The 26,034-nt window shown below is 38.1% G+C and overlaps 1 protein-coding gene across 1 annotated transcript in view; it reads left to right on the top strand.

The window, feature by feature from the left end:
* Positions 1–26,034, top strand: part of LOC134537327 (kinesin-like protein Klp61F) — a 105,221-nt gene that overhangs the window by 35,608 nt on the left and 43,579 nt on the right. Inside the window, exons 18-23 of the mRNA XM_063377644.1 lie at positions 11,937–12,166; positions 16,166–16,305; positions 16,389–16,504; positions 17,897–18,076; positions 21,026–21,193; positions 23,048–23,296. Coding sequence (XP_063233714.1) covers positions 11,937–12,166; positions 16,166–16,305; positions 16,389–16,504; positions 17,897–18,076; positions 21,026–21,193; positions 23,048–23,296 — 1,083 coding nt within the window. The remainder of the gene's footprint in view (positions 1–11,936; positions 12,167–16,165; positions 16,306–16,388; positions 16,505–17,896; positions 18,077–21,025; positions 21,194–23,047; positions 23,297–26,034) is intronic.

The following is a 26,034-nucleotide window of genomic DNA, read 5'->3' as shown; positions in this document are numbered from 1 at the left end:
CTATGCCATAACTCGCAGCAATCATGGCGAGATAAGTTGCCATATGTAGAGTGCGTTATTAACCATACTGTACATGGTTCTATTGGAGTTACCCCTGGAGAAGCCATGAGCCTGAATAGATCGGTGGCGATCAACCCGAAATATTTACCCCGATGTGAACACACCCCTAATGAAGAGGAAAAACTACCTACAGGAGAAGAGGTAGAAGCTCTAGTGAAGAGGAAGTTGACAGCAGAAGCTGACATCAGACGCAAGAGGAAACCAGCATCAAAATTAGCAAAATTTAAAATTGGAGACCAGGTACTGAAGAAAACAACTCCGGTAAGCAAGGCCTGGGAACATGTAACCAAGAAATTGTTTTTGTTATTTGAAGGTCCTTATGTCATCACAGACATAGTACAAGAGAATTGCTATGCACTAGCAGAGCCAGCAACAGGCCGACCAGTAGGCCGTTATAATATAACGCAGTTAAGGGAATACAAGAGCCCTACTACTATGTAAGCAGTACCGACCTAAGCTGTGAATGCCTCGTGATGGTACAAGGTGTAGTACCATAAACAGCTGAGAGCAGTCTAAGTGTAAGTTTCAGACCAAGGGTCTGAACTGTACAGAGGAGTAAGTGTATGTCACTGTGATTATGTGATCTAGTACGCCATGTGAGGCGTAGTGCAGCCACTGTAATTTGTAATGTTAAGCGGAGGTGTAATTCCCGCTTGTTTCTGTGTAAAGGTGAAGTAAAATGCCACCTATGCAGATATTTACCCTGTGGTTATGCGGAAGTGTAATTCCCGCTATATTGCTGTATTTGAGGTGAAGTGAAATGCCACCCATACAGATGTTATTGTAGCCTGTGAAGCTACCTGTGTACAATGTGTATTGTATTTATGTATCAGTTGGCTTGCACAATTCCTCGTATGAGTATGAACTCAAATGTCACTAAGACATATATATGCAACATTAGACTAGCCTATACCTATGTGAAGCTGTATGTACTGTGTACTAACAAACGAGAAGAAATTAAGCTTATTTAGTGTCGATGTAACTAGGTGGTATGATACCCCATCCTGCTGTGTAGACATATATAAACACTGGCATGCAAAGCATCTCTAAAAGCACATAACCCTTTGCAACTACAAGCAGAGTAATATTATGCAGGTTACCTTGATTTAATGATGATGCTGAGTAATCCAATAGGCGTCGTTATGTTGATGATGAAAAATAGAAAATCACTAAATTTTCTAATATTTATAGAAGAACTCACTAAGATTTTAAAACTTCACTATTTTATTACCATTTCTGGGATGAATTTAGGGAAAAGAATGATCTTTAGGATTGCATTCTACCCAGAATGCAGGTTAGAAAAGTATGCACTCATTTCGCATACAAATCCAATCAGATTTAGCTGAAATATTTAGTTTATTAAACTTTGGATGTCAAGGCATTGATATTTTATGAAATGAAAACACTGAAATTTGAAATCGATGATTTTTAAGAATTTATTGGGAGAAGCCCCTATACGAGAAAATTACGTCGTCTCAACACTATTCACTCGCATCACTGTCATAGTTGCTTGAATAATATTCTTCGAATGATGTGAAGAATAGCGAAGAATGTGGATCTGAAAAACTCAGGATCTAAGCCCTTTGTCACGAGAAGTGAAGATACTCCGGCAAACAAGTGTCCACAAGCAACTTCGCCTAACAGAAGTTATAAAATTGAAGAAGCAAGAAAATTTTCTTAAAAAGAAATGAAAAAGATATTGAACATGTGATACCCTATGTTGAAAGCTATCCTGATACAGCATGTTTGTGAAACAGCTGATTTGTAAAAGGAACCTTAGCTACACTGAAGCCAGGAGCCTCAGTAGATTACAAGACTCATGTGTTACTGATAGTAACCAAGATGAGATGAAATGTGAACATTATTCAACCCAGCGAGACCGCTACGGGATGAAAACACAGTAATGGAAGATGAGAGGAGGAAGATAAAGCCTCTACAGCTGTTGAGCTGAGCACAGCAGACTGAAATTGAAAAAGTTACTAAGTTGGTAATTGTGTAAACCAACGACTTCTCTGTATAGGAGAAGATAATGTAAACAATGTGTAAAAATGCTATGAAATTTTGATTGTATAACTTGTAAACATAATGAAAGGTTAATGGTATGTTATGTAAATGTTATTATATATATATAGTTATATATAAATGTTATATTATATGATCAATTGCTAGTATGTACTATGTAAACATAACAATGAACTATTAATTGTCAGTATGTACATGATATGATATATATTCTTGGATGAAATGTTAACAAGTGTGATGAAATGCAAATGTAAATTGCAAGCTAAATATGCTATAGTTAAATGCAAATATTTTTAATAATGAAATGTAAACATGTAAGTTACAAACATTGAGTAATGAATATAAATTATGTTAGCTATCAATATGTTATAATGAAAAGCAAAACATGTGATGTTTGATATTCAATAATGATACGCTATAATGAAATGTTGTGGTGAAATGTATGAAATCTCATGAAATGAGAACACAAACAAGCAAATGCACTGTGATGCATACTAATCAAGTACGAACTAACAATGTGATATGTTAGTAGCAAGCAAAGTACTAATATTGAATTTAATGGATATTGATAACCAGGCATTGTTATGCAAGAATTGAGATTTAATAATTAATAGTATTTATTTATTTTTTTTTCTAACAATGATGTTAATAATGAGAATGTTATATGTTAAGCTAGGAATTTTAAGGTTAATTTAAGATATTTTTGTTTTAACGGTGACGTCATAGTGTTCCGCGGCAAGTACACAAGTTGTATTGCCTGCAGACACTTGTATTTGCAAGAGTACAAGTACGCACATAGTGATTAAGGTATCGATTAAGACCCGGACACCTATACTTAAGTCAGGTGCGAAGGTTACACCAGAGTGAGCTAGACGTAGTGCGGTTCGCAACGATTGTGTACCTAACAGTGATGGGAATAGACGAGTGCTTCCTTGTGGGAAGTGGTGACCTCGCCCCACGCAATCAGCACCGCAGACGCCACGACGCCGTCTCGCGCGTAGTCGTGAGGCAGGGCGGCTGGACGCCGCCACATCAGCAGTTGATGACGTCAGCTGCAGTGCCAGATGCCGTGCTGTCTGGTACAGCATCATCGCCCCACGCCAGACCCCGTCGACGCGTGGTGAACCAGGCCAGGTTTGTTGGTCGTTTTGAGGACAGGCGCCGTCTCGACGCCGCTGTCCGCTGCAGGAAGGAGGAGTCGCAGCAAGGATGCAGTCATCACCGCAGATGGACGTTGACCCATTGCCGTGACGTGACCTGGAGAACGTCCTATTGTTGACTCACGTGTACATTGCACCCCTTCGAATCCCTTTAGTGAATCATACTCACAGTAAGTAAGTCCTCCCGAGTCCTTCTCAACAGGAGCGGCTCAAGGCAGAAGCTGTCGGAGAGCAGCAGCAGTTCCAGCCTTCGAAGATTTTGCACTGCAAAATCCGTGAACTTCTTCGCGCAGGTCTGTTAGCAGCGACGACCCGATAAAAAGTGTTTAAAAAGGCGCGATTTTCAGGCGCGCAACGGTAAAAAACGAATCGAGGAGAGGTAGTCTCTCTCAAGTTGTTTTTTTTGTTTGTCGTTTGGTGCGCGCGTTGCTAGGCAACGAAGAGTGTTGTGTATTGTGCGACGGAGAAAGAGAAGTGCCAATCACATTGCACCGTTTTGAACAGGTCAAAGAGCACTGTTCAATGTAATTGACAAGGGCGGCAAAATCTGTACTGCAACATGTTTGTTTTGACAGTTTAATTATTTATTATTATTTACGATTTATTTTATTTTTGTTTGCTCTATGTATAATATCATTTATTTTCAGAAACGGCAATATTTGGTTATGTATGTCTATGGAAAAGTGATTCTTTGGATTTTTACCGGACTATTTGAACGAGGTATTGTTGATACCCCTCTAAGGACTAATGGACTTGAAAACTGTAAACGGTAAAATTAACGCCGTAATTTTATTATGTAAATTATTAATTTTAATATTTATGTATTTGAATTTTAAGTGAAATTTTGTTATCCGCGCAATTGTTGCGTTCGGAGTTTACGTTTTCGGTAAGAAATTAGGTAACTGAAACGGTCCTTTTGGCCAATCACGGGCCACCATTTAAAAGTGAGTCTTACTGGTTATTTTGAGGAAACTAGTAAGAAAGAGAGTTCTACAATGGCCAGCTGAATGAGCGGCAACTTCGTGACGTCGGCGAATTTAAATCCTGAAAATTAGCTATCTAGCATCAGGCATCCCGGATAGTGGATGATAATTATGAACCATTAGGGAGTTCAGAACATTTAAATAGGATTTATCTAAAAAGATAAATATCATAGGAGTGATTAACGTGAGTAATAAAAGTGCCCAGATTTTTTGTGCCCTAATCTTATGCACGAATCACGAAACTCCCGTTTTTACGTCACATCGTCGCCGAAACTTATTATAAACATTGATTTCATGAATTAAATTGACTTTATAGAGGATTTAAATAATACTTGGACATAAATTTTACGAATTTACACATTAATTAACAGACTCAGTGGTCCTATAGATGAGAGGCTCTGAGCTCTGCCGATGATTTTGAACCTATCTAGCCGAGGTAAATTGATTTAAGTTCCCTAAAAAAAAAACATTAATTAAAAACTGTGTAGTGTCAACGAACCCGAATTAAGACTTTTGAAAATATTTAAATGTGCGCAACATAACTCCTGGTAATTGAACTTTTATTGAATTACTATGATGTCACCGTTAAGTTAGGTTGTTGTTTTGGATATGAATAATAATTAAATATATTAATAAGATTGAAATCTTTTAAATCGTTTTTACATTGGAAATAAAATAATTCTATATTTATTATTCACAGTGTTGTGTTGTGTTATTTGTAATTCCACCTACTCCAGTGTGTATTTATGTATGTTCCATATCAATCAAATAACACCTAACTGTGACTTACCTTATGTCAACATTACCAGTGAAGAGTCACACAATTTAAGAAATCTAATTTATTACACAGTTTTATTCAGCCCAACGTTTAAGTGTGTGTGTGGAGCCTACTAAGCAGCACGAAAGTAGCTCTACATATTTAATTGGCTACCCTAGCGGGGCCTAAACAACTAAGAAAGTTCCCCCACATATCTATTTGGCACTCCAAGTGGGGCCTATACATATATCAACATAGCAAGTGTGTGCGTGAGGGAAAAGAGCTGCACAACTGAGTTCGAATAGTTAGAATAAGAAATAGAATCCCAAAAAAATATGTGTAACAACTTTTGGAAAATTAGACAAATAATACTAAAGTGATGGGTCAGCTACAATAATTATAAGAAAATGTTTTTTTAAGATATTGAAATTATGAAATATTATTTTTTTAAATATGTATGCAGCTAAACTAACTTAACCTAACCAACCAAACAACCAACCTTTCTTTTCAGTTCCTATTTGCCTTATTTTCTGCAATCTGCTACTTTACATATTGATTCAGAAAATTTTTACAAACTGCAAAAGACAGTGAAATCCATTGCATTTTATTTTACTAAACACATTATTTATTTTAATGGTGTACAGTCAAACCTCTATCTATCGAACTCGCATGTATCGATTGTCCGTGTTTATCGTATACTTTCTACGGTCCCGGCAAAATTGCCATACAACTAAGGTTTAAAAAGTCCGCTTGTACCGATGTTCGAGTTATCGTTTTGTCTGCATTGATCGTACAAAATATGTGGTCCCGTCACTATAAATTATAATAGATAATCGTTTAACCATAAAGATTTTGCAGAAATAACCATTTCTTAGAAATAAACCGTCATAAAAACAGTAACGATAGTATACAGTAGTAAAAATCAACTTAAATCTGCAGCCAAGTAATGGAGCACGTAAATATGAAGAAAAGACAAATGAACAACAATTTACGAAGAAATATGGATGATGTACCATAACTACAGTACAAACCCAATTGTTATCCTAAGATAATTACCATAAAAAGAACTAAAGATTCTTTGTCGATACCATAATTACTACAGAAGCACGATAGCTACCACATTTGCACTACAGTTACCATAACAACCGAGATGTATATTTACTGTGACGGTAATGTATTTATTTATGAAATATTAAAAATAAAGAACATTATTGAAAAATAGGATGTTAAATTTTTATATGTACGTTTGGCACATGTTGCGAAGAAGTAATGCCATCTGAAAAAATGCAGTACTACTACGAAAAGCGAAAAGGGTAATCGTGGATTTTTAGGTTATGGCAGTCTCTCTCGTTTTTCAGTAATATCGGCCGAAAATTAACAAGCGTATCGGAAGTCGGCAGAAATGCCGATTCAACTAAATATTGGCAAAATCGGCTTCTTCAGTACAGCTCTACATTTGATGACATGAGTAAACATATTTCAGACTTCAGGATAGGGCTGGGCCGATGCCGATTCCGATTCTTAAGTATCGGCCGATATTCAGAGTATCGGCATCGGCAGCATCTGTAAAATATTTACCGATACTTCGCGCCGATACCTCAGTCCAAGTTCTTAAACTGTGTTATATTGTTTTTGTTAGAAAAAAAATCACTAAGGAATGGTATTTCACGCAACTGGTTTTTTTGTAGGTCAAAACTAATTTTTAAAATAATTGCCTAGTTTTGTAATTTATGCACTATTGACTATTACCCTAAGTTTCCTTCCCACAGCGCTACTGTTTTAAAGAAAACCGGTCGTTTTGATTATTTTAAAAATACAATGGACCCCGAGAACCATAGAGACGTGCATACTATAAATGTATTAAGTCCTAAACTTGAGTTTATACCATTTCTTATGTACCAATGTACTCTATAATGCTTAATAATTGTACTTATGCAGTATGTATATATGTATTATCTGTATAAAATTGACTTGACTTGTTCTATATCCCGGAGCCCTTAACTCCATATGGGATCTACTGAACAAAAACTGAATAAATAAATATAAAAAAATATTCATTGCCAACTGTGGAGCAAAGACAGCCTCACGTTACCTTTACCAGTGCTCGCGATAAAGTAAATTGCACTCGCGATCACATTTACAGCACTCGCGATCATAGAAACAGTTACTGAAGAACGTCTGAGTAGCTTGCCCCATCTCCATGTTATTTATATATCTATGGCTTTGCTGATGTTATGTTGTTGTGTTTGTTTAAAATTTAGTATTTACATTAGCTTGAATTGTTAAAATCTAAACCTAAAGTGATATTTTTAAGATTTTTCTGAGTGTGGTGATATGGCTAGGAAGAGAAGTGAAGTTTGGAAATACTTCACTCTTCAATCAAATGTAGATACCAAGGCTACATGCACTTTCTGCCATGTAAAAATATCACGAGGTGGGGCAATGCTTAAACATGTGGGCTGAAAAAAAAGTATTTGTTTGTGTTTAATAATTATTGTAAGATGCATGTTAGTAAGTGTTTTCAGCGTTTGATGGTACTCTGTCATAATATGAAATTAAAAAAATACTTTATAAGTAAAATATCCTTTCATAACACAAACATTTCTTTGGTTAGTATCGGCATCGAGTATCGGCAGTATCGGCCCATAAGAATCGCTATCGGTGGAATCGGTGAAAAGTGGTATCGGCCCAGCCCTACTTCAGGATATTGAAAAAGACTTTAATTTCCATGTAGATTTATTGTGCGTGTTTTTTTTTTTTTTTTTTTTTGCAAGTGTAAATTGAATTAAGTAAAATACTTCCATTTTTATTTATTTTTCAGCTGATTTAACTTTAATAACAAGTGACTGATATATTTCTGACACTAATTTTGAGGTTGAAATATTTTTTAAAAATTCTTAGAGTGAAGTCCACTTCTATTGAATGTCCGCATCTACTGAATTTTTTTGTTGGTCCCCTGAAAAACGATAGATAGAGGTTTGACTGTATTTCCAAATTGGTGAGAATGAGCTGATACAGTAGAATCTCGTTATAGCGAGCACGGTAATAGCGAGAACGCGGCTATAACAAGGTATTTTTGAGGAATTTACGGCGTGATCGCTTGAAGCGCGCTTTTGTTATTTGTCTGCTTTATCTCCACCCCTCTCGCTCGCCACTAGACATCTTGCCGTTGACGCCTGTCACATTCTTCAGCCGTGCAGTCGCCACCTAAGGGCGTGGCTTTAAAAATAGAATCCCATCCTTTCTTTTATCAAACTTCCGTTAGTTATCTGTGCCGTCTGCCGTGTGTAGACAAAGTTTGAGATTGGAACAGAAACAACGTAAGAAAGTATTTTTTACAAATTAGAAATATGTTTGTGTTTTTATAATCGCGTATTTTCACGTTATTTTATTGTTATCTTAAAAGAGATAATATTAAAAAGCCGCTCTAATGAGATTTAATTGTTTCTTGGTTAACAAAAACTATTAATTATCAAATATTGTTAATTGTTTATAATATATTTATTATTATTTACTCGACTGCATACTGTACGCGTACTCAATACGACTGGATTCGTTGCTGCAACATAGCATAGCATAGCATGTTATGCGGTATCAGAAGTAACGAGAAACGTAACGATAGTAACGAGTACTAATTGTTATAGTAACGAATACATACGGGTACACATTTTTTCGTTACTTATACACCTCTAGTAGGCACTACCGTATTTATTTACGAATCGCTAGGAGAGTAACTTTTGTTTCGGTCAGTTGTTGGGGTATCTGTCAGGGAAAGGCAGACTTGCCAACCTTTACGATTTTTTCGTAAAATGTACGAAAATCACGTCCGTTTTACGATTGTACGAGGATGTCTGCATTTTTTACGAATTTTAAGTACGAGACGTTTATTAAAACATGTATTTTCCGTCTGCCTTAAAAGTTTTATTGTATGGTTTGTGAAAGCTGTTGCTGTGGAAACGAGTGCGGTAATTGAGTTATATTATTGGTCGAAGGCCAGCGAACCACGTAATTTGTTGTTCGATTGTATATCTTTCCTTATTGGCCGCCCGAGGTACATGCATGCGCTTACAACCAATCACGAACCAGTTTAAATAGCATTTTTAGTTTGGCAAGATGGTGTGCATAAATGTATGTTGTTATTCTTCAGTTAAAGTTGAGCCAATTTTGATTTTGTTTATTACAGGTTAGGAAACACATTTATTGCATGTTTTTAATAAAAATGTGTTGTGTGCACAATTAACGGAAGTGGAATAAAGTGAAGAAGAAAATGCCCCCGAAACGTGATACGCATTATTCTCAGGCATTTGGTGATACATACACGTGATACATACACGTGTATTCTTAAATCAAGCAAGGGAACACAGTTCACATTTTTTTCAGTGTGTAGATGCGACATCAAAATTGGGCACGGCGGAAGATATGACATCAATCTCCACGTGAACTGTTCAAAACATCTCGCAAATGTTAAAAGTGTCGCAGTCAGTTCAAAGGTTAATGGTGAGTTCGCTAAAAATAACAGCACAGACAATGCTGTAATACGTGCAGAATGTATGTTTACAAACTTTTTGGTTGAACATAATATTCCTTTAAATGTTTCGGATCACGCCGGCCCGTTATTCAGAAAAATATTTTCAAATTCTGAAGTAGCAAAAAAATTTGGTTGCGCAAGAACAAAGTCGACGGCTATTGTGAAAGAAATGGCAACAGATGCAACTATAAAATTGTTTGTAATTTACAAACTGTGGCATTTTCAGTCGTGACCGACGGCAGCAATGACTCTGAATGCAAATTATATCCACTAGTAGTAACATTTTGTGATGCAAGTTTGAAAATGATAGTGTCGAGGTTGCTTTCATTACCAGTACTCCAGGGAGATTCTACTGGAAGTTAACTGATATCAGTGTATATTGTAACAAAGGTACACTCTGTTGATTTGTAGGGTACCACAAGGAATGAAGTTTTTTCTTTGATGTGATACTAAGCAAAAATGTTTCCATAATGGTAAATAATGCAATGTTAATGTATGTTAAAACGATTACATAATTTTTATTACTAGAAAAAATGTGATATCATGAAATTTTATTAATTTTTCAATTGCCGCGAGCAGTTTACGCGTGTTATATAATTTTTTATGTATTTTACTAATTGAGGGTTTCAAAAGTTGGCAAGTCTGGAAAGGGGTGATGATGGTTTGAGTTTAATCCCAAATTTATTTTCTAAAAAAGTTGACAGGTTTCTTTAAATGAAAAAAAGTATAGTTTTCCAGCGACTATTTCGTTTGAGGCGTACGTGCGTTACCGCAGCCGCACTCATGCTTTTTTGTAAGGAATTAAATCGTCGCGCTACACTAGCACCACCTGTTAGCAACATCCCTAACCAACATGGCCGCCAGCAGACTGCCCGGGTCGACAATAGATAGCAGGACAATGCTGCGTCGGCCGCGGGCTGAGATGCTATACTTACATGGCGTGGTAGGGTATTTTGGTTATTTTGACGCAATCGGTGATCGCATCCGTACTTATGGGGTATCGTTTTAAAGAGAATTCACACATCTGCTCACAGAAATTAAGATTTCGTTAATATAACCTGTTATTTTCCAATTATACAGGTTTAAACACAATTTTTATGCTATTTTCAGTTAATTTAATTTTTGGGGGCCAAAATTTGTCCAATTCGGTTATAGCGAGGACACGGTTATAGCGAGGTTCAAACCCGGAACCGTGACACCTCGCTATAACGGGACTCTAGTGTAGTTACATATTTAAACCCTAGTTATTCATGAGATTTTTGTTATTAGTGGCCGCTGGGTCAAATTTATTTTAGTTCAGCGATGTTATAAAAGCATTTTTTGCTAATTTCTAGGCTTGTGTTTGTGACCTGAATTTAACTGTTTTGCTTCATAGTCTATATATCTCAGAATTTATTTGTATTCCTGCGTATTGTGATTGATATAATACTAATCATCACATAATTTTACTATCATTATTAATCTGACAGTGTTGTAATTGTTATTTTGGAATATGATATTCACAGGTCAATAATTTTAGGGATTATTTTGAGAGTAAACAGTTTGTGGATCTTATTTAAGTAATTGCATCTAGTACAGGGCCCAGCATTAAATATTTTACACATAATTTTGCTAGGAGTATCATTGTTTTAAATCACATGTAAAATAATACTGGATACAGTAGAATCCCGCCGATGGGACCCCCCTCTGATGCGTCCATTCCGTTTATACGACCGTTTTTTGAGAAACCGTGAAAAATTTAAGCAGAGAAAGTCGAAAATTTGAGTAAAATCGGCTGAAAAACAAGTCTGTTACACTTTGTTGGGCACTATGTGTTCACGTTTATCTTGGGGGGCTGTAAATATATTTATTTTACTGCATAGTTCCATCAGCATTCCAACTTTTTTTTTTTTTTTTACGCTGTGAAGGGACGTGGAAAAGATAATTGCTTGAGCTGTCAAAATAAACATCTCTGACGGCAAGCGCGGGAGTGCATCCTACCGGTCTGTCGCTGTGATTATCTATTCCAAAAACATGTCACAGCATTTCGGGATAGCATTGTTCTTATATCTTTTGTTTATACCCGAATGTTTTCTACCTGATCCACACAAGTTCCTTCGCCACGTATTGAACGAAAATAACCACCAGCCGGCTAGTATAGCTGAACTCGCATGACACGTATTCATTTAGCGCAAGTATTTTATGTATTTGGATATATATATGGGGGGGGGATAAAAATTGGCCAGGATTCTCTATTGCGACCATTCCGTTTATAAGTCCGTTTTTCCGGAAACCGTGAGGGGTCGCATTAGTGGGATTCTACTGTATTTATTTCGTGTGGCAGTTGAGATAGGGCTGGTTAGTAACTCTGACACGTATAAGTAGTTGATAGCAGAATGTGAGTGCGGATCGCTGAGCTGCGTGGGCCGGGGTGGCGGTGTGCACAGAGGCTGCTGGAGGACCTGTCGCTGCACCTGGAGGACGTGCAGGCGCAGCTGAGGGACACCCGGGGCCGGCTGCGTGCCCAGCTGGCGTGCCGCGACGAGACTCAGCTCCTGCTGGACCGCCACCGCCGCACCCGGGACTCCCTGCTGGGCCAGGCGGGCGAGCTGCTGGGGACCGTGGAGGAGACCACCGGCCACCTGCGCGCCCTGCACGCCAAGCTCCACCGCACCAGGTCCGTGCTGCTCCAGCATCTGGTGACACTGTTCTGTTGTTACAAGCTCTCGTAGTACAGAGCTTCCGCTGTACACCTATTAATTAAAATATAAAATGCCAAGACGCTATTTGTTACACCATAAACTCCCTTCTGTAGCTAAAATTATTCCACAATGTTATATTATAGAATAATAGTTTACAAAATTATTTAACTGTTTTACTGTTTATTAAATCTTGATTGTGACGAAACTTCAAATGTAGATGTTCGGTAACTTTATATTGTGTATATCTTGACATTTGTTGTTGTTTGAGCTTGGGCATGTCTAAGTATATAGGCTATTTTTCTGGCTGTGTGTGCTGCGTTGCGGAAGCCTTTCTCATAGCTGTGCTCCAGACACTGAAGGAAAAAAAATAGACAGTCTACTCAAGATGGTCGCCTAAGCACACGTCGGTGCTAGGCGCTGCTTCAATTTTATCGATTAATTTTGTTGGAAGTTTTCGTTCCCGTTGTCACGGAACAGTAGACAAATGTCTGGGCTAGATGCTGTAGTAGTCTGACATTAGAATGTTTAAAATGCTAAAATACACTACAAAATTCTTCCTACTTGGTCATTATGATAAATTTTTATTATTGACATTACAATCAGCACAAGTCAAATTCCTCTAAATTAACGTAGAAGTTTTATTAACCAACTGGATATTTCAAAAATTTGTCCGCTACCTTGATAAGAGGCCTTGAGGCTCGAATCTGGCGTTTGACCTAGTCCTTACAGCTTCCTTTACTTAAAATTTATGATGCATTCAATAAGTGAGGTTGAAGGATGGTTTATGGAGGATAGTTAAAGGCTATATATACCTTTTGTATATTTTAGGGAGCCTAAAAGATAGAGGGAGGTTTCTGCATATCGCTGATATTATACCTATAACCAAGAGGTACCACTATCGGAATATGTTTTTTACTGCAAGTTATAGTGAATAGTAAAAAATGTATGTTTATAGGCCACAGTTAGCACTAATTCAAATACTACATACTTTAAAGAGAGATTGAATTACGATTTTGGAACATTTGCTATCAGGCACGTGCATGTGTCTTACACACACAAAGGAATGCTTCTGCACTATGTGTACAGAACATATTGGTTACTGAATCCAACGTGGCTGTTGGGGAATATTCTAATATGTACCCTGTGCATGTATGTATTGCATTTAATTGAATGCCTCCAAGCAGCATTCAAATTTCATTTTGAAATTTAAATGTAGCTCTCTTTACCTGTTACGTTTTCTAATTTAAATGTGGCAACCTTTAGTAGTTCATTAAGGATTAAAACATTGCACCACCATCAGATGTCACTAATACTATAGCCTGGCACACACTAGCAGCAATAGCTGCTACTTAACATGGATGTTTACCAGTATGTTTTTTTGAAATTTACTATGTGGTGCCCTTTTGCTTTAGTAGTTTACAGAATAAATACTTTATATCTTTATATTAAACATGCATTCTTAACTGAACCAATTGCATGGTGGCTAAGGTTTTCGCTTGCAAGCACAAACGTGCTTGCATTCCTTGGTTCGGTCATGAGCCATCGCAATTGGATTTTTATCAAAAATAACATCAGACACACCTACCTTCAACAAGCCGAACCAACTGTGATGTCATTAGCAGATGACGAAGTGGATGCTGATAGTAGCACTAGCTCCTCACCATGAGTCACTAAAATACACACATGACACTTGTAGAGCAACTACCTGTTGCTGAGAACTAGTGGTGAACCGATATGGCTTTACCGATTACCGATTATGAGAGCAATAATCGGCAGATACCGATTCAGTTACCGATTATAATGAAATAATTTTTTTAAGTGTAATAATGCACACAAAATTTTTTATTCCCATGTGAATTTAATTACAAGAGTAGGTAAAATTGAGAATACAGTTATAATAACAGTATAAAAATATATAAAATACACTATTAAGTCATTGCAAAGAGTAAATTAAATTAACTTCTATTTATATTTGTTATTGTAAACAACTTGAACTACAGTCTAATAATTGTAATTTACAATGGGTAAGTTTTTGTTGCGGAAAACTAGCATTATTATCTACTATCACATAAGGTTGCATCGAGAAATTACCGTTTAACAATGTAAACATGTTGCTATATTTCGTTCACTTGAGTTTATATAAAAATGTTTCCGCACATTTCTACATTCCCGCCTTTAACGTTCAAATTTTCTTTGATAACTGCCACAATTTGCAGTATCCCTTCCTTCAAAGTCATAATTTAGAGCGAAACCATAGCTAGAAAATACAGCACGCATATACAAACATCAGATGTTTACATTTGAGTAGTTCACCATAGACGTGGTACACACGCACTCCATAACTTGCACCGGATCGACTATCAATATGGCGTCCTGTTCACGCTTGTTAGCCTATGACTTGTTCCTTTATACTTATGATGCGCATTTTGTGCACTGATACATGGTCGGAAACAGTGCTACTGTAGTCTATGGTGCTGGTTTTTGTTTCAAAGGTTTAACACCTTGAAATGGTTAACTGTTCTATGGATATATTCACGGCTTTTGTTTGTGGTTAACCTTTACCGTTAATTTTTTTTTTACTTATTGTAGTCACGGTCGTATTTAATTAAAATACGCCGTATTGAAATTTTATTCAGGTTTTTGTACGGTTATGATGGCCGATAAATATAAGCGAAAATATATTCTGTAGCTGAAAAAATTCAGTTTATTAACCAAGTGGACAGGAACCCCAACAAAACGCGTGTTGTGATTGCAAAAGAGTTGAATATTTCTGTTTCGACTCTGAACTGTATCGTACAAAACATTTTTTTTTCTTTAGCATATTATTAGGTATTAGGTATTACCTATAAATAAAATTAACCAATTTTCCACTCTATTGCTGTACTTAGTGTAATACTCCTGTATTTTGTGTTGTTTTACCTAAACTTTTTAATTTAATCAATCCACGCGTAATTTTTACAAAGTGAAGATGATTTCCTGCTTATAACATTTTTTTATGTTGGTCCCTTGGAGAATGTTATAACAGGGTTGTACTGTACTTTTTCACTTTTCACGTCACATACAAATAACACAACAACGGATAATGTTACCAAAGACGCCCATAACGAGTTTGTAAAACGCAGTGATAAACTCTGAAAAGTATCTGGACCACGATTTTGAACCGCTACTACGACTCGAAAAGATCGATTGTCATAGAATACACTGCAACTGCTTGTGGTATTTTGATTGCGTGCCATCTATTTTACGTCTCTGGCTATAGGTAATGTACAAGGCCACTAAACAAAAGACAGAACAAAGGACGAAACGTAAATAAACGTGTAGGAAAAATGGATTTTTTATTGTTGGAGGCAATGAGATTAATTAAACTTAACGAAATATCTGTAATCTTGATATGACGGAGTTAGATGAATTTTGTAATATATACAAATATTACCGTATTTCGTCCTAAAATGTGTAACGAAATATTACACGGTAAAAACCTACTTAATTACGCCGGGACGTAGATAATCGTTAGAGTAATCGTTAAGATAATCGCCGATTACGATTAATCAGTAAGTACCCATAATCGCCGATTACGATTCATCGGTATCCGCATCGGTGCACCACTACTGAGAACTATGTTTAGCAACCCCTGATCATTGCTCCGCTCCCCCCCCCCCCCCCCCCCCCCCCTTCCCGTGTCAGTCCTTGTGCTATAACGCTCTTCCCACTGGGAGAGTAAACTCTCTGATTGTGCTCTAACAACACACCAAATTCAGCTTTTCCCCCCTCCATTTACTAGGCTGCCAAGGAAGAGATTTGGATCCATAGTTGATGCTATTGATTTCATGTAGTTTCAAAAAATTCATATTATCAATGATTTGTAAGTTTCGTCAAGGAACATGATGAGAGACAGGGAGATGTCTGTGGGATTGGCTGACTGCAGGTTGCAGTAGCTCGGCATGCAGGTGGTGAGTGGGTGGGTGCCGTTGCAGGGACATCAGCAGCAAGAACGAGAGCCAGATGAAGCAACTGGGCGAGCAGTTCTCCCGAGAGATGCAGCGGATGGCCGCGGAGGTGGGGGAGTTGGTTAGCTCGTTCTTGGCCAGCGCTGCGAGCGTGAGAGAGAGAGTGGGTGAGTGCATCCGGCAGTCGCAACCGTGCAGCAGTGCCGGCACGCAGTCTCTCCCGTCCCAACATGGTGTGTCCTGTTTGCAGGAGGCTTGCTGGAGGCAGACATGCCGGTCTCTGCCTCCATGCGCAACAAACTGCAAGCTATGGCCTCTTCTCACGGCGAGGCTGTCAATCACGTCCAGGCTATCGTTCAAAAAATGGTGAGATACCACAATTACTATAATGACTTTTGTTTTTTTACAGTTCCCTATTTGTCTGTATTTTAGGCATGGTTGGGTCGTAGAATATTCCCTGAACAAAATGTGTAGTCCATGTTTATATTCTACTGTAGATTACTTTTTTTGAACACAAATCAATATGTTTGGGAACACCTTCCCCCTTTATTTTGGAGTTTCACTCTTGAGGAAGGGGTGCGGCGAGGGGTTTCAGTGGCACCTCACCCCAAGGCATTCAAGTCTTGGAACGCTCGCCCGAGGCACGGGGTGCTCGAAGGACGTGTGAGATGCATGGCAGTCTCTTTCAGAGGATTAATGAGGCTGGGTTTCCTGCTAGAGCATGCACAAAGTAAATGACTAGTGAAGAGGTGCGGACTAATTTATTGTGCCTAATGAACACAAATAACTTGTAAGATGCCAAATAAGATAGAGACAAATCAAAACAGAATGTGAGGTGGAAGTGCTTTCGACAATCTGGCAGTCTTTGTCACATCTGCTGCACAATGCCACAGAAAGGCATGTATAGACAGATGGGGGTCTTTTACATAAATGGATGGTCAGCAGCAGTTACCTTTCAAGACAGTGCCTCGACAAGTCTGGAAAGGGATGGTTGAGAACAATTACCTTTCTAGATAAGGCGCGCATAAATTAATGTTAGAGATATGGTGGCAGACATGTGGCAGTGGCATCAGGTGCATACAACAGTCTCACCTATTGTGTTGTATTGGTGTGATGTTTCTTTGCCCCAACAGTTCAGCTTTAAACATATTATGTACTTTTGGAATCACCTATCAACAAGTTTATTTTATTCTAAAACACAAGTAATAATCTCATAAAGAAATAAATAATTTACCGGCGTACGGGTCGCACATATGCCGATTTTTAGTTTTAAAATGTTCAATTCTTATGTGAATCTATAACTTTGAGTAATTAAAAATTATAATTGCAATTTGTTGTTAAGTATGAGTATAAATAACTTTCCTGTGTTGGTTTTTAATGTGTTTAACATCACTTGTGATTAAAAAAATTTTGGTTAAAATATCTCAGCAGCGCATGTAAAGCACTCTGAACGGCACCATTGTGCTCGTTTGTCCAGCCGCCTAGCCAGTCACAGCGAGTGATGCGACTTGCTGGCTAGCATTCAGCTGGAGGAGAGGCAAATCTAAAAATTCATCCACTCGGTTTGTGTGATTTTGAATTTGAATAATCAACAGCATTGCTCCCCTTGACCAGGAGAGTTTTCTGTAGAAATAAAATACCATTTTGTTAAAGTGAGGGCAGAAATATATTGAATTGAGCATGAGAAGAAAATATTTTGACTAGTTGCGTGTCTGGCAGTGTTGTGGTGCTTCAAGTTCATTCGTGTTGTCTCATCAGGCCACCGATGCCAACACACTGGTGGAGAGGGCGGAGAAGACGGTGCTGGACACGGCGGATCTCGACGCCGTGCTGCGAGACTACCAGCACGTTGTGCTGCCCTTAGTGCAGCATGTCTGCGCACGGCTGCAGTCCTGCAGCGTGTCTGGGCTCGACGCGCTCGCGCTCCTCCAGTCCAAGGTAGTGTGCTGTGCCTGACACTGCCCGTGTGATACTTAATGTATGTGGCTCGACAAATTTTTTGTGATCACTGTTGTTGTGTTCCAATGAAGCAATTTTATTATTAGTATTTTTGTAACTTATTGACGTGACAACGTCTAATAAATCGAACGCCGGCTGCACGCACGAAAGTGATGCACATTGTCCCATTACGGTGTGTCCCATAACGCTCATTGTACGATAGCGCCGCATCTATCTCTCTTCCACTCGATTGGAACAACCATAGATTTGACTTTTTCGAGGCACATTAAACTTGAAACACTCCCATTCGTTTCCTACTTTTCCTATCATCGTCAAAGTAATAAACATATTTGAATTAATGAGTGCAAATAAAAGTAAATTTATCAATTAAATTGTAGATTTCATTTCACTCCATCTTGGTATCCATACAAAATAGTGATAATTGAATAAAAATTATTTAATTTTATTCATAAAAGTATGCAATCATTTCATCAAAGTTTTATGATGTTGTCACGTTAAACTATCGTCCGTAAACCGACTTTGCAGACAACCAATTTTTTTTTATGTTTAGTTCATTTTCTTATTTTCTAATGCCAAACATCTAAAACGAAATAGATAATATTTTAACCAAACAACCTCTACTTTGAAAAAACTTACTACAATCTCTAGTTTCCTACACTATACATCACTAGAAGAGCCAGCTTTGTGTTTTCTTGGGTTGACATCAACAATAGCAACTGTGTGCATGGTTGAGATAAGTTCACAACTTCTCCCTTTTTCAAATTGTTGGCATAGCTACACGATCTTTGGGTGCACCACGGTTCCGACTAAGTGTTCCGTATGTGTGTGTGTTGACACCCAAGAGCTTTTGACTTAGACCTACATTATTGTAATAATTGTCCCTCGCACAAAATGAGTTTTATGCTATTCTTGTCGGGTTTGTTTCGCATGAAAACTCAACCTCCAGGGAATCATGCCCTCAAGTGTGTGTGTGGAGCAAAATTTGTTTGCAAACAAATCAATTGACAATTTGAATTTTGGTGTGTTTTTTGTTTCGATCTGAAGAAGTGTTATCACTGCAATCTGACGCCGTCGTAGTGAAACTGACAAAAATAACTCAATTTCAAAATGTGTTTGTTTCCATTGCTAACCAGTAATTGAAACGAAGATTGCTGGAATTTATAGGTTCAAAAATCAGCTATTGCCGCAGCACCGTAGATTGATACAGTAGAATCCCGCTGATGCGACCCCTCACGGTTTCCGGAAAAACGGACTTATAAACGGAATGGTCGCAATAGAGAATTAGGGGTGTCACCGCATCGTCGGATACATACACGTGAATGCCGCTCGGGCAGTGTCTAGCCGAGCTCGGCGCGTCCACTATCGCACGAAAAGCCGTCTCAGCTGACATGTTATCTTACCCGCCCGCACGAAAAGGCCGCTGTGGTAGGTAGCTTCTGCGAGAGCGTAAGAAACTCGTCCGGCCAGGCTGACGGTAGCTGACGGTAGCGGCGGCTTGACGTCATACGTGACGTGACGCTTACCTCTCCATCCCCTGGTAATTCTTCAAGGCTCATCCCTCCCAGAGCCACAAACCATGTAAAAACCCCCATCCCCCTTTTCCGACTAACATTTCAACACATTCCCTCCCTTATTTCAACCTTCTGCGTGAGAAACTGTCAGCAACCTCCTCCCCTCCCACACCGCGTGCGACAAAAGCCAGGTTGTATAGTCCGTTCTCGGTAAAATAAATATTTTAATAGGCTTATATGACTGTCCTTCGCCGTTAATAAATACTTTATAAGTTATTATGATACAATTTGTTTATTAGTCACACAGCAGTTTCTGCTGAAAAATCACTAATACCTCGAATTTTATTGAATATAAAAATTTAGCAGGGCCGTAAATATATTTATTTTACTGCCTGCATAGTTACTTTTCCATCTGCATTCAGTTTTTTTTATTATTATTTTTATTTATTTTTTTTATTATTATTTACGCTGTGAAGGGACGTGGAAAAGATAATTGCTTGAGCTGTCAAAATAAACATCGCTGACGGCAAGAGCGGGAGCGCATCCTGTCGGTCCGTCGTTGTTATTATCTACTCCAAAAACATGTCACAGCATTTCAGGATAGCATTGTTCTTATATCTTTCGTTTATAGCCGAATGTTTTCTACCTGATCCACACAAGTTTTGAACGAAAATAACCACCAGCCGGCTAGCATAGCCGAACTCGCGTGACGCGAGTTAACTTAGCGCGAGTATTTATCAGAACCCATTGTTCGGGATATGCGAGTCCGAGGTGTATAGCATAATTCCACACAATTTTTTTTGTTTATCTGCGTATGTGTGAAGTCAGTGATGATATAGAAAAATAGCCGAGAACCAAACACCTGGCGACGTCGTTAACACAGTGAACACAGCTTTGTGTGGCCAGTGACACCTGAGATGCAGCTGGCAAGATCACATCACACTAACCAGTCGCAAGACAAAGGCACGGGACCGGGACGGCAATAGACGCGCGCGTAGATGCTATCAGGTGATGCGCGCAGTTTACCGTGGACAGTCTAGAGGGGTGGTATCTATTTTTAGCCGTCTTTTGTATGCCTGCCTGCTTACAGTACAGCGCTCGCCACGATAAACATGAACACATAGCGCCCAACAAAGTGTAACAGATTTGTTTTTCAGCCGATTCTACTCAAATTTTTCACGGTTTCTCAAAAAACGGTCGTATAAACGGAATGGACGCATCAGAGGGGGGTCGCATCGGCGGGATTCTACCTTGCGAATTTGATGAGTCAACAAATGCAATTGTGCACGATCATTGCAGACATGACGCATGGTACAATTAGACACAATTCCGTGGTTCACATTTACGACGCTCTGCAGTTAATGTGCTAAGTGTTGCGCACCCCTAATTAAGAGTGATGTTTGCCTGTATGTCTCAGAACCAGAAGGAAACCACGTGGATGGCTGAATCCTGGAACAGTCAAAACGAGTCTGCCCTGCGTTTGCAAAAGGAGTTTCTGGAGGAGTTCGAGAAGAGGCATTTGGAGAAACAGAGGATGTGGGTGTTGATTCACGACCTGAATGAACGCCAACGTCAGTCCAAAGCTGTAAGTGTTGAAGTTTGTATCGATATTCATTGTATGTCATTTATTTTGATTTATCCTGCAGTTTACATTTATGGGTACATGTCCCTTTCAAGCCATCTCAGTTTTATCTCTGTTAAAAGTGAGGCACATCTTAAACTCGGATAATCCTTTTTAGAAATACAGTGGTATATGTGGTTTTCAAAGCTTCATAATTTCGAAGTTGTATTGAAGATGTACATTACTCTTAAACTTAAGTTTCAAAGCAACTTTGTTTGTAAACAACAGTTTATCCTGGTATAGGTACTAACTTGTAAAGTGCGTATTAAGTAAAACTACCGTGTTTAATCCCGTGATTATCGCACCGTTATTTTAGGGCATCAAAGTTTGGAGAGAAAGAATTCTGGCATAAACATTGTACAATATTTTTGGTCCCAGCCATTAGATTCCGAGCGCTTTGTGTAGGTAGCTTTCCATATAAAACAATATATTTTAAAGTGGAAATCTAATATTCATTCGACCAACACGGTGTGTCCTGTTGCAGGAGGCTTGCTGGAGGCAGACATGCTGCTGTCCACTGGCAGACAATTCTGTTAATTAAATAAGTAAACTGTAATATACAAAATTAACTTATCATTATTCCATGCATCGCTGTAAAAAAAAAATTACAATAAGCTGCTGATATTTAAATTTTTATAATTCTATAGTTTTTTTCTTATTTCATTAAGTTTGTATGAAAATTTTATTACTTTTAATATTTTGATTTAAGGAAATATTCACAGTTGTGTTTGTATGTTTGTCAGTAGTGACAAACCATGTATTGACTTAAAAAGTTGATTTTAAACTTTTAACTTTCTCGAATTTGATATTGTGTTGATTATATTTTTTAATACCTATTACCAAATTGATATGTTCAAACTATGATTTGCATGGCTCGTTATTTTTTAAAGATACTATGAAGGCAAGAAACCAACACACTCCATTGTGTTTTACTTTTTTTTGAAACAATGATCAATATCTCTATAATCGACAAGTTCCCTGATCAGCTCAGCTCAGCTCTATTTCCTTTGTTCATTGCCTGTGTTCTCAAGCCCCATTAACTTAAAAACAGCAGTGGTTTATATTACTCAGAAATATCTCCCTTGCCTAAATGTAAAGCAACCTGCAAGTTAGCAGCAGTGCTAAAGATTTCGGGGCAATTATTAGCAAGTCAGGTGGTTAGTGATTAATGGCAGACATGCATTTAGTAAACACTAGAGTCGGGAATTAATTTTACAGGACAAATATTAACCTTCCTTGTTAATAGAAAATGTTAACTTTATGCTTCCTTTATCTTAATAGAATTGAACTCTTTTTTTTTATATTAATAAATTATTTTGTAACTCTAATATTGTTACCTGCCTAATAAGAAAATTTTTGGCCACTCCAAGGCCTGTTACATAAACAATGCAACCCATGATGTTTTTACATTGTAATTTATTTTAAAATGTTTATTCTTTAAATATACAATTCAGACTTTTTTTAAATGTTCTCTAGAGGTATTAAGACATAAAATTAACACTGTAAATTCGTTATAACTCGAGTGGTGCCTTTATTAAAATGGTAGTTTACGAGCACACATCCGTTGTTGAAAAACAACATATGGAAAATGTCTTGATTACAGCTGTTTTGATTAGTGTTCTGTTTTTCAAGAATGACTTTGGGTGTTTCTTCTGCACCATGATGGCTGCTTATGGTCTTAGACTCCAAAAGAAATAAGATAGTGTTGTATTTCAGTAGGTGACAAAGGAAACTGGTGTTTGCCTAGTTACCTTTGTAAAGGACGCGAGTGGGACTGGCGGGCGTGTGCGGAGGCAACGTGCCATGTGACCACCTCAGGAGCTGCTGGCACGGACGGGCGAGATGAGGGCGGCCCTGCACGGCTGCGCAGCGCGGGGGCAGGAGTACCACCGCGTCCTCGCGCAGGCCTCGGCTGAGCGTCGGCGCGAGGCCCAGGGCTGCGCGGATGCCGACCGGTGCCTCTCAGACCACCTGGACCTCCAGCGGGAGTCCGACGGTCGCCTCTGGACGGACATGAAGGCTTGCAACCGGCAGCTACTGGCCGACCTGCGGGGCGCGCTCCAGCAGGTTCGTGGGGGTTCCTCTATTCACGTTACCGTTCAGTGTTTTGAAGTAAGGTTAAGTGAAGCGGGAGAGGGAGCAGGCTGCAGTACTGTCGCAGGCGAGCGACTTGGGCCTCCTGGGCGTAAAATATTTGTATGAATACTAATCATCAAAAAAATTTCAAGGGCAGGTATTTTATAATTTTACCCTCTTTTGTAATTTTTTTGGTAATTAATTTGTTAGGATGGTGAGCTTTGTTTATTGTTTCTGTAAGTGTATTTTGCGCAAAAAAATCTTTACGCATGGGCACCAACATGATATGCAAAAATAGTAAATCTTAGGCATTTAATTTAATGAGATTATGTATGATACACGTTATTCCAATTTAAACTAACTTCTTTTATGCTGAAAATAATTACGTAATAGTATCAAAAATATAATAAGAAATTAGCTTTAGTATAAGAAATATTTTTTAAAAATAAAGCTAAAATGTATATGAACAACACGATAGGTCATCCTGCTTTAAAATTATTTACTTCAACATGGTGTCATTTCTCGTCAACGTTTGATGTGAATTTATTGTTTACATTAGAAAGAAAAGTTACATTAATATTGTATTTATTAAATAAAGTTATTGTATTGAAATGAGGTTATAATATTTTCCCAGAAGGGACAAAAATCTAATTTTGGTTAGTACAGAGTTACAAATTGTAGGTGGTTTCGGTTGTGATCTTAACTTCATATAATTTACCACATCTTTTGCGCAAGGGAGCATTCAAGTATTACGTAACGCAATTTTTTGATATTTTTGACGACCCCCCCCCCCCCCCCCTCCCCCTCTCCCCCCCCCATGTAACGTGTCGTAACGTTTTTCTGTAACATTTCCCCCCCCCCCCCTCCTCCATAGTAAAACGTTACGTAACCCCAAGTGACCATTTTTACCTGAAAGTCACAATTATGTGGCGTAGCGTACTGGAATAGTCACTAAAATATTGTTTTAATCGCGTTAATGTTATTTATTAACATTTGAAATGTCTTGTTTTTAAAAGCAAGAGCTTTCTAATGTTTTTTTGTCCTAATAAATTTTTACTACTCAATCATACATTTAGCAATCATTCGTTTAATTACGTCGTTTTCCTGACTTGGCCCTGTCCTCACACACGTTTTGCTTTATCCGCCATTGTTCTTCTCATGCATTCTTCAATTTTAGCGTTTTACTAATAAAGCTATTAAAATCAAATAACAAATTTTATTTCTAATAATTATTTTTACCTTTGGCAATGCAATTACAAACATAAAACTAACTGAAATAAAGTATATTTGTCAAAATATAATCTTATTTAAGAATACGATCGAACGAAAACGAAAAACATTTAAAATAAAATTAGCCATAATTAAAATAAGTAGATTGTAAAAAAAAAAATTCATTTGGAGCTTTACTGCTCCTCTGTCTGTGGGTTTGCCAGCCACTCAGATTCTTTCATTACTGGCATCCGGAGAGCAGACGAAGAGGGTTCCGGAATTATTAACCCGCTTGCATCAACTTCGTCTTCGTCGAGCCAATCGGCATCCTCAGACGATGTTTCACAGCGACGCACAATGCAGAGAAGCTCATTTGCCCTTCTTGCAGCAAGTCGCTGTGGCCATGCTCGACTTTCACGAAGGTCTTGGGCAGTCTTGCCATGCATGAAACGATTGTGCATTTGCACACTCTTGTGGGATGTAAAATAAATCCCACAGGTTGAACATACTCGATTCTTTAGGTCGGATTGTACTGATGGGCAAAAGAAATCGTAAGGCATCTGCTAAACCCTTCTAGAGGAGGCGACAGATCAACAGACAACCTCACAAGAAGTGGCGAAATTTTACATTATCCTTTGTCTATCTGACTAGGTACCACGAGCTTGTTTGCGGTTTGAAGGATTGGGCAGGTTGGCGGCAGGAAAGTTTCTGGAAAGACAGATTTTAATGCACTCCTCAAGCGGGAACAGCAGGATTCATCCGCGCATTTAATAACTTGCAAGAAATATTGCGATTCACGGACGTGAGCGCTATACCACGCCATACTAGGTTCTGCTGGATCCTGTAAACTATCTTCAGGGTTTCTATATTCCGCCGAAACATCGTAGTTGTCAATTTTCATACAGTCGGTCGAGTGCTTGGAGCACAAACGAAAAGGGTTGCCATCTTGGGAGAACAAAATGTGAACTATTCAATCGGGAATCCCCCGTAAAAAATAAACGAAAAGGGCTGCCAACTTGGGAGATTTTAATTCACTAGTTTTTTTATTAACTCTCTGACCAATCGTCTTTCGGACCACAAAATTATTGTTGTGATGAGAGAAAATCTCACACATAGAAAACAGTGTATTTTGAATATTAATACCTATATAATTTCTAATAGTGGTGCACCGATATGACTTTACCGATTATGAGAGCAATAATCGGCAGATACTGATTCAGTTACCGATTATAATGAACAAATTTCTTTGAGTGTAATAATGCACACAAAAATTGTATTCCCATGTGAATTTAATAACAAGATTAGGTAAAATTGAGAATACAGTTATAATAAAAGTATATAAAATACACTATTAAGTCATTGCAAAGTGAAATTAACTTAACTTATATTTATATTTGTTATTGTAAACAACTTGAACTACAGTCTAATAATTGTAATTTACAATGGGTAAGCTTTTGTTGCGCAAAACTAGCATTATTATCGACTATCACATAAGGTTGCATCGAGAAATTACCGTTTAA

The sequence above is a fragment of the Bacillus rossius genome, chromosome 12, assembly GCF_032445375.1.
Source record: "Bacillus rossius redtenbacheri isolate Brsri chromosome 12, Brsri_v3, whole genome shotgun sequence".
In the NCBI taxonomy this organism is placed as follows: domain Eukaryota; kingdom Metazoa; phylum Arthropoda; class Insecta; order Phasmatodea; family Bacillidae; genus Bacillus; species Bacillus rossius.
This window is presented reverse-complemented; position numbering and strand designations above follow the sequence as displayed.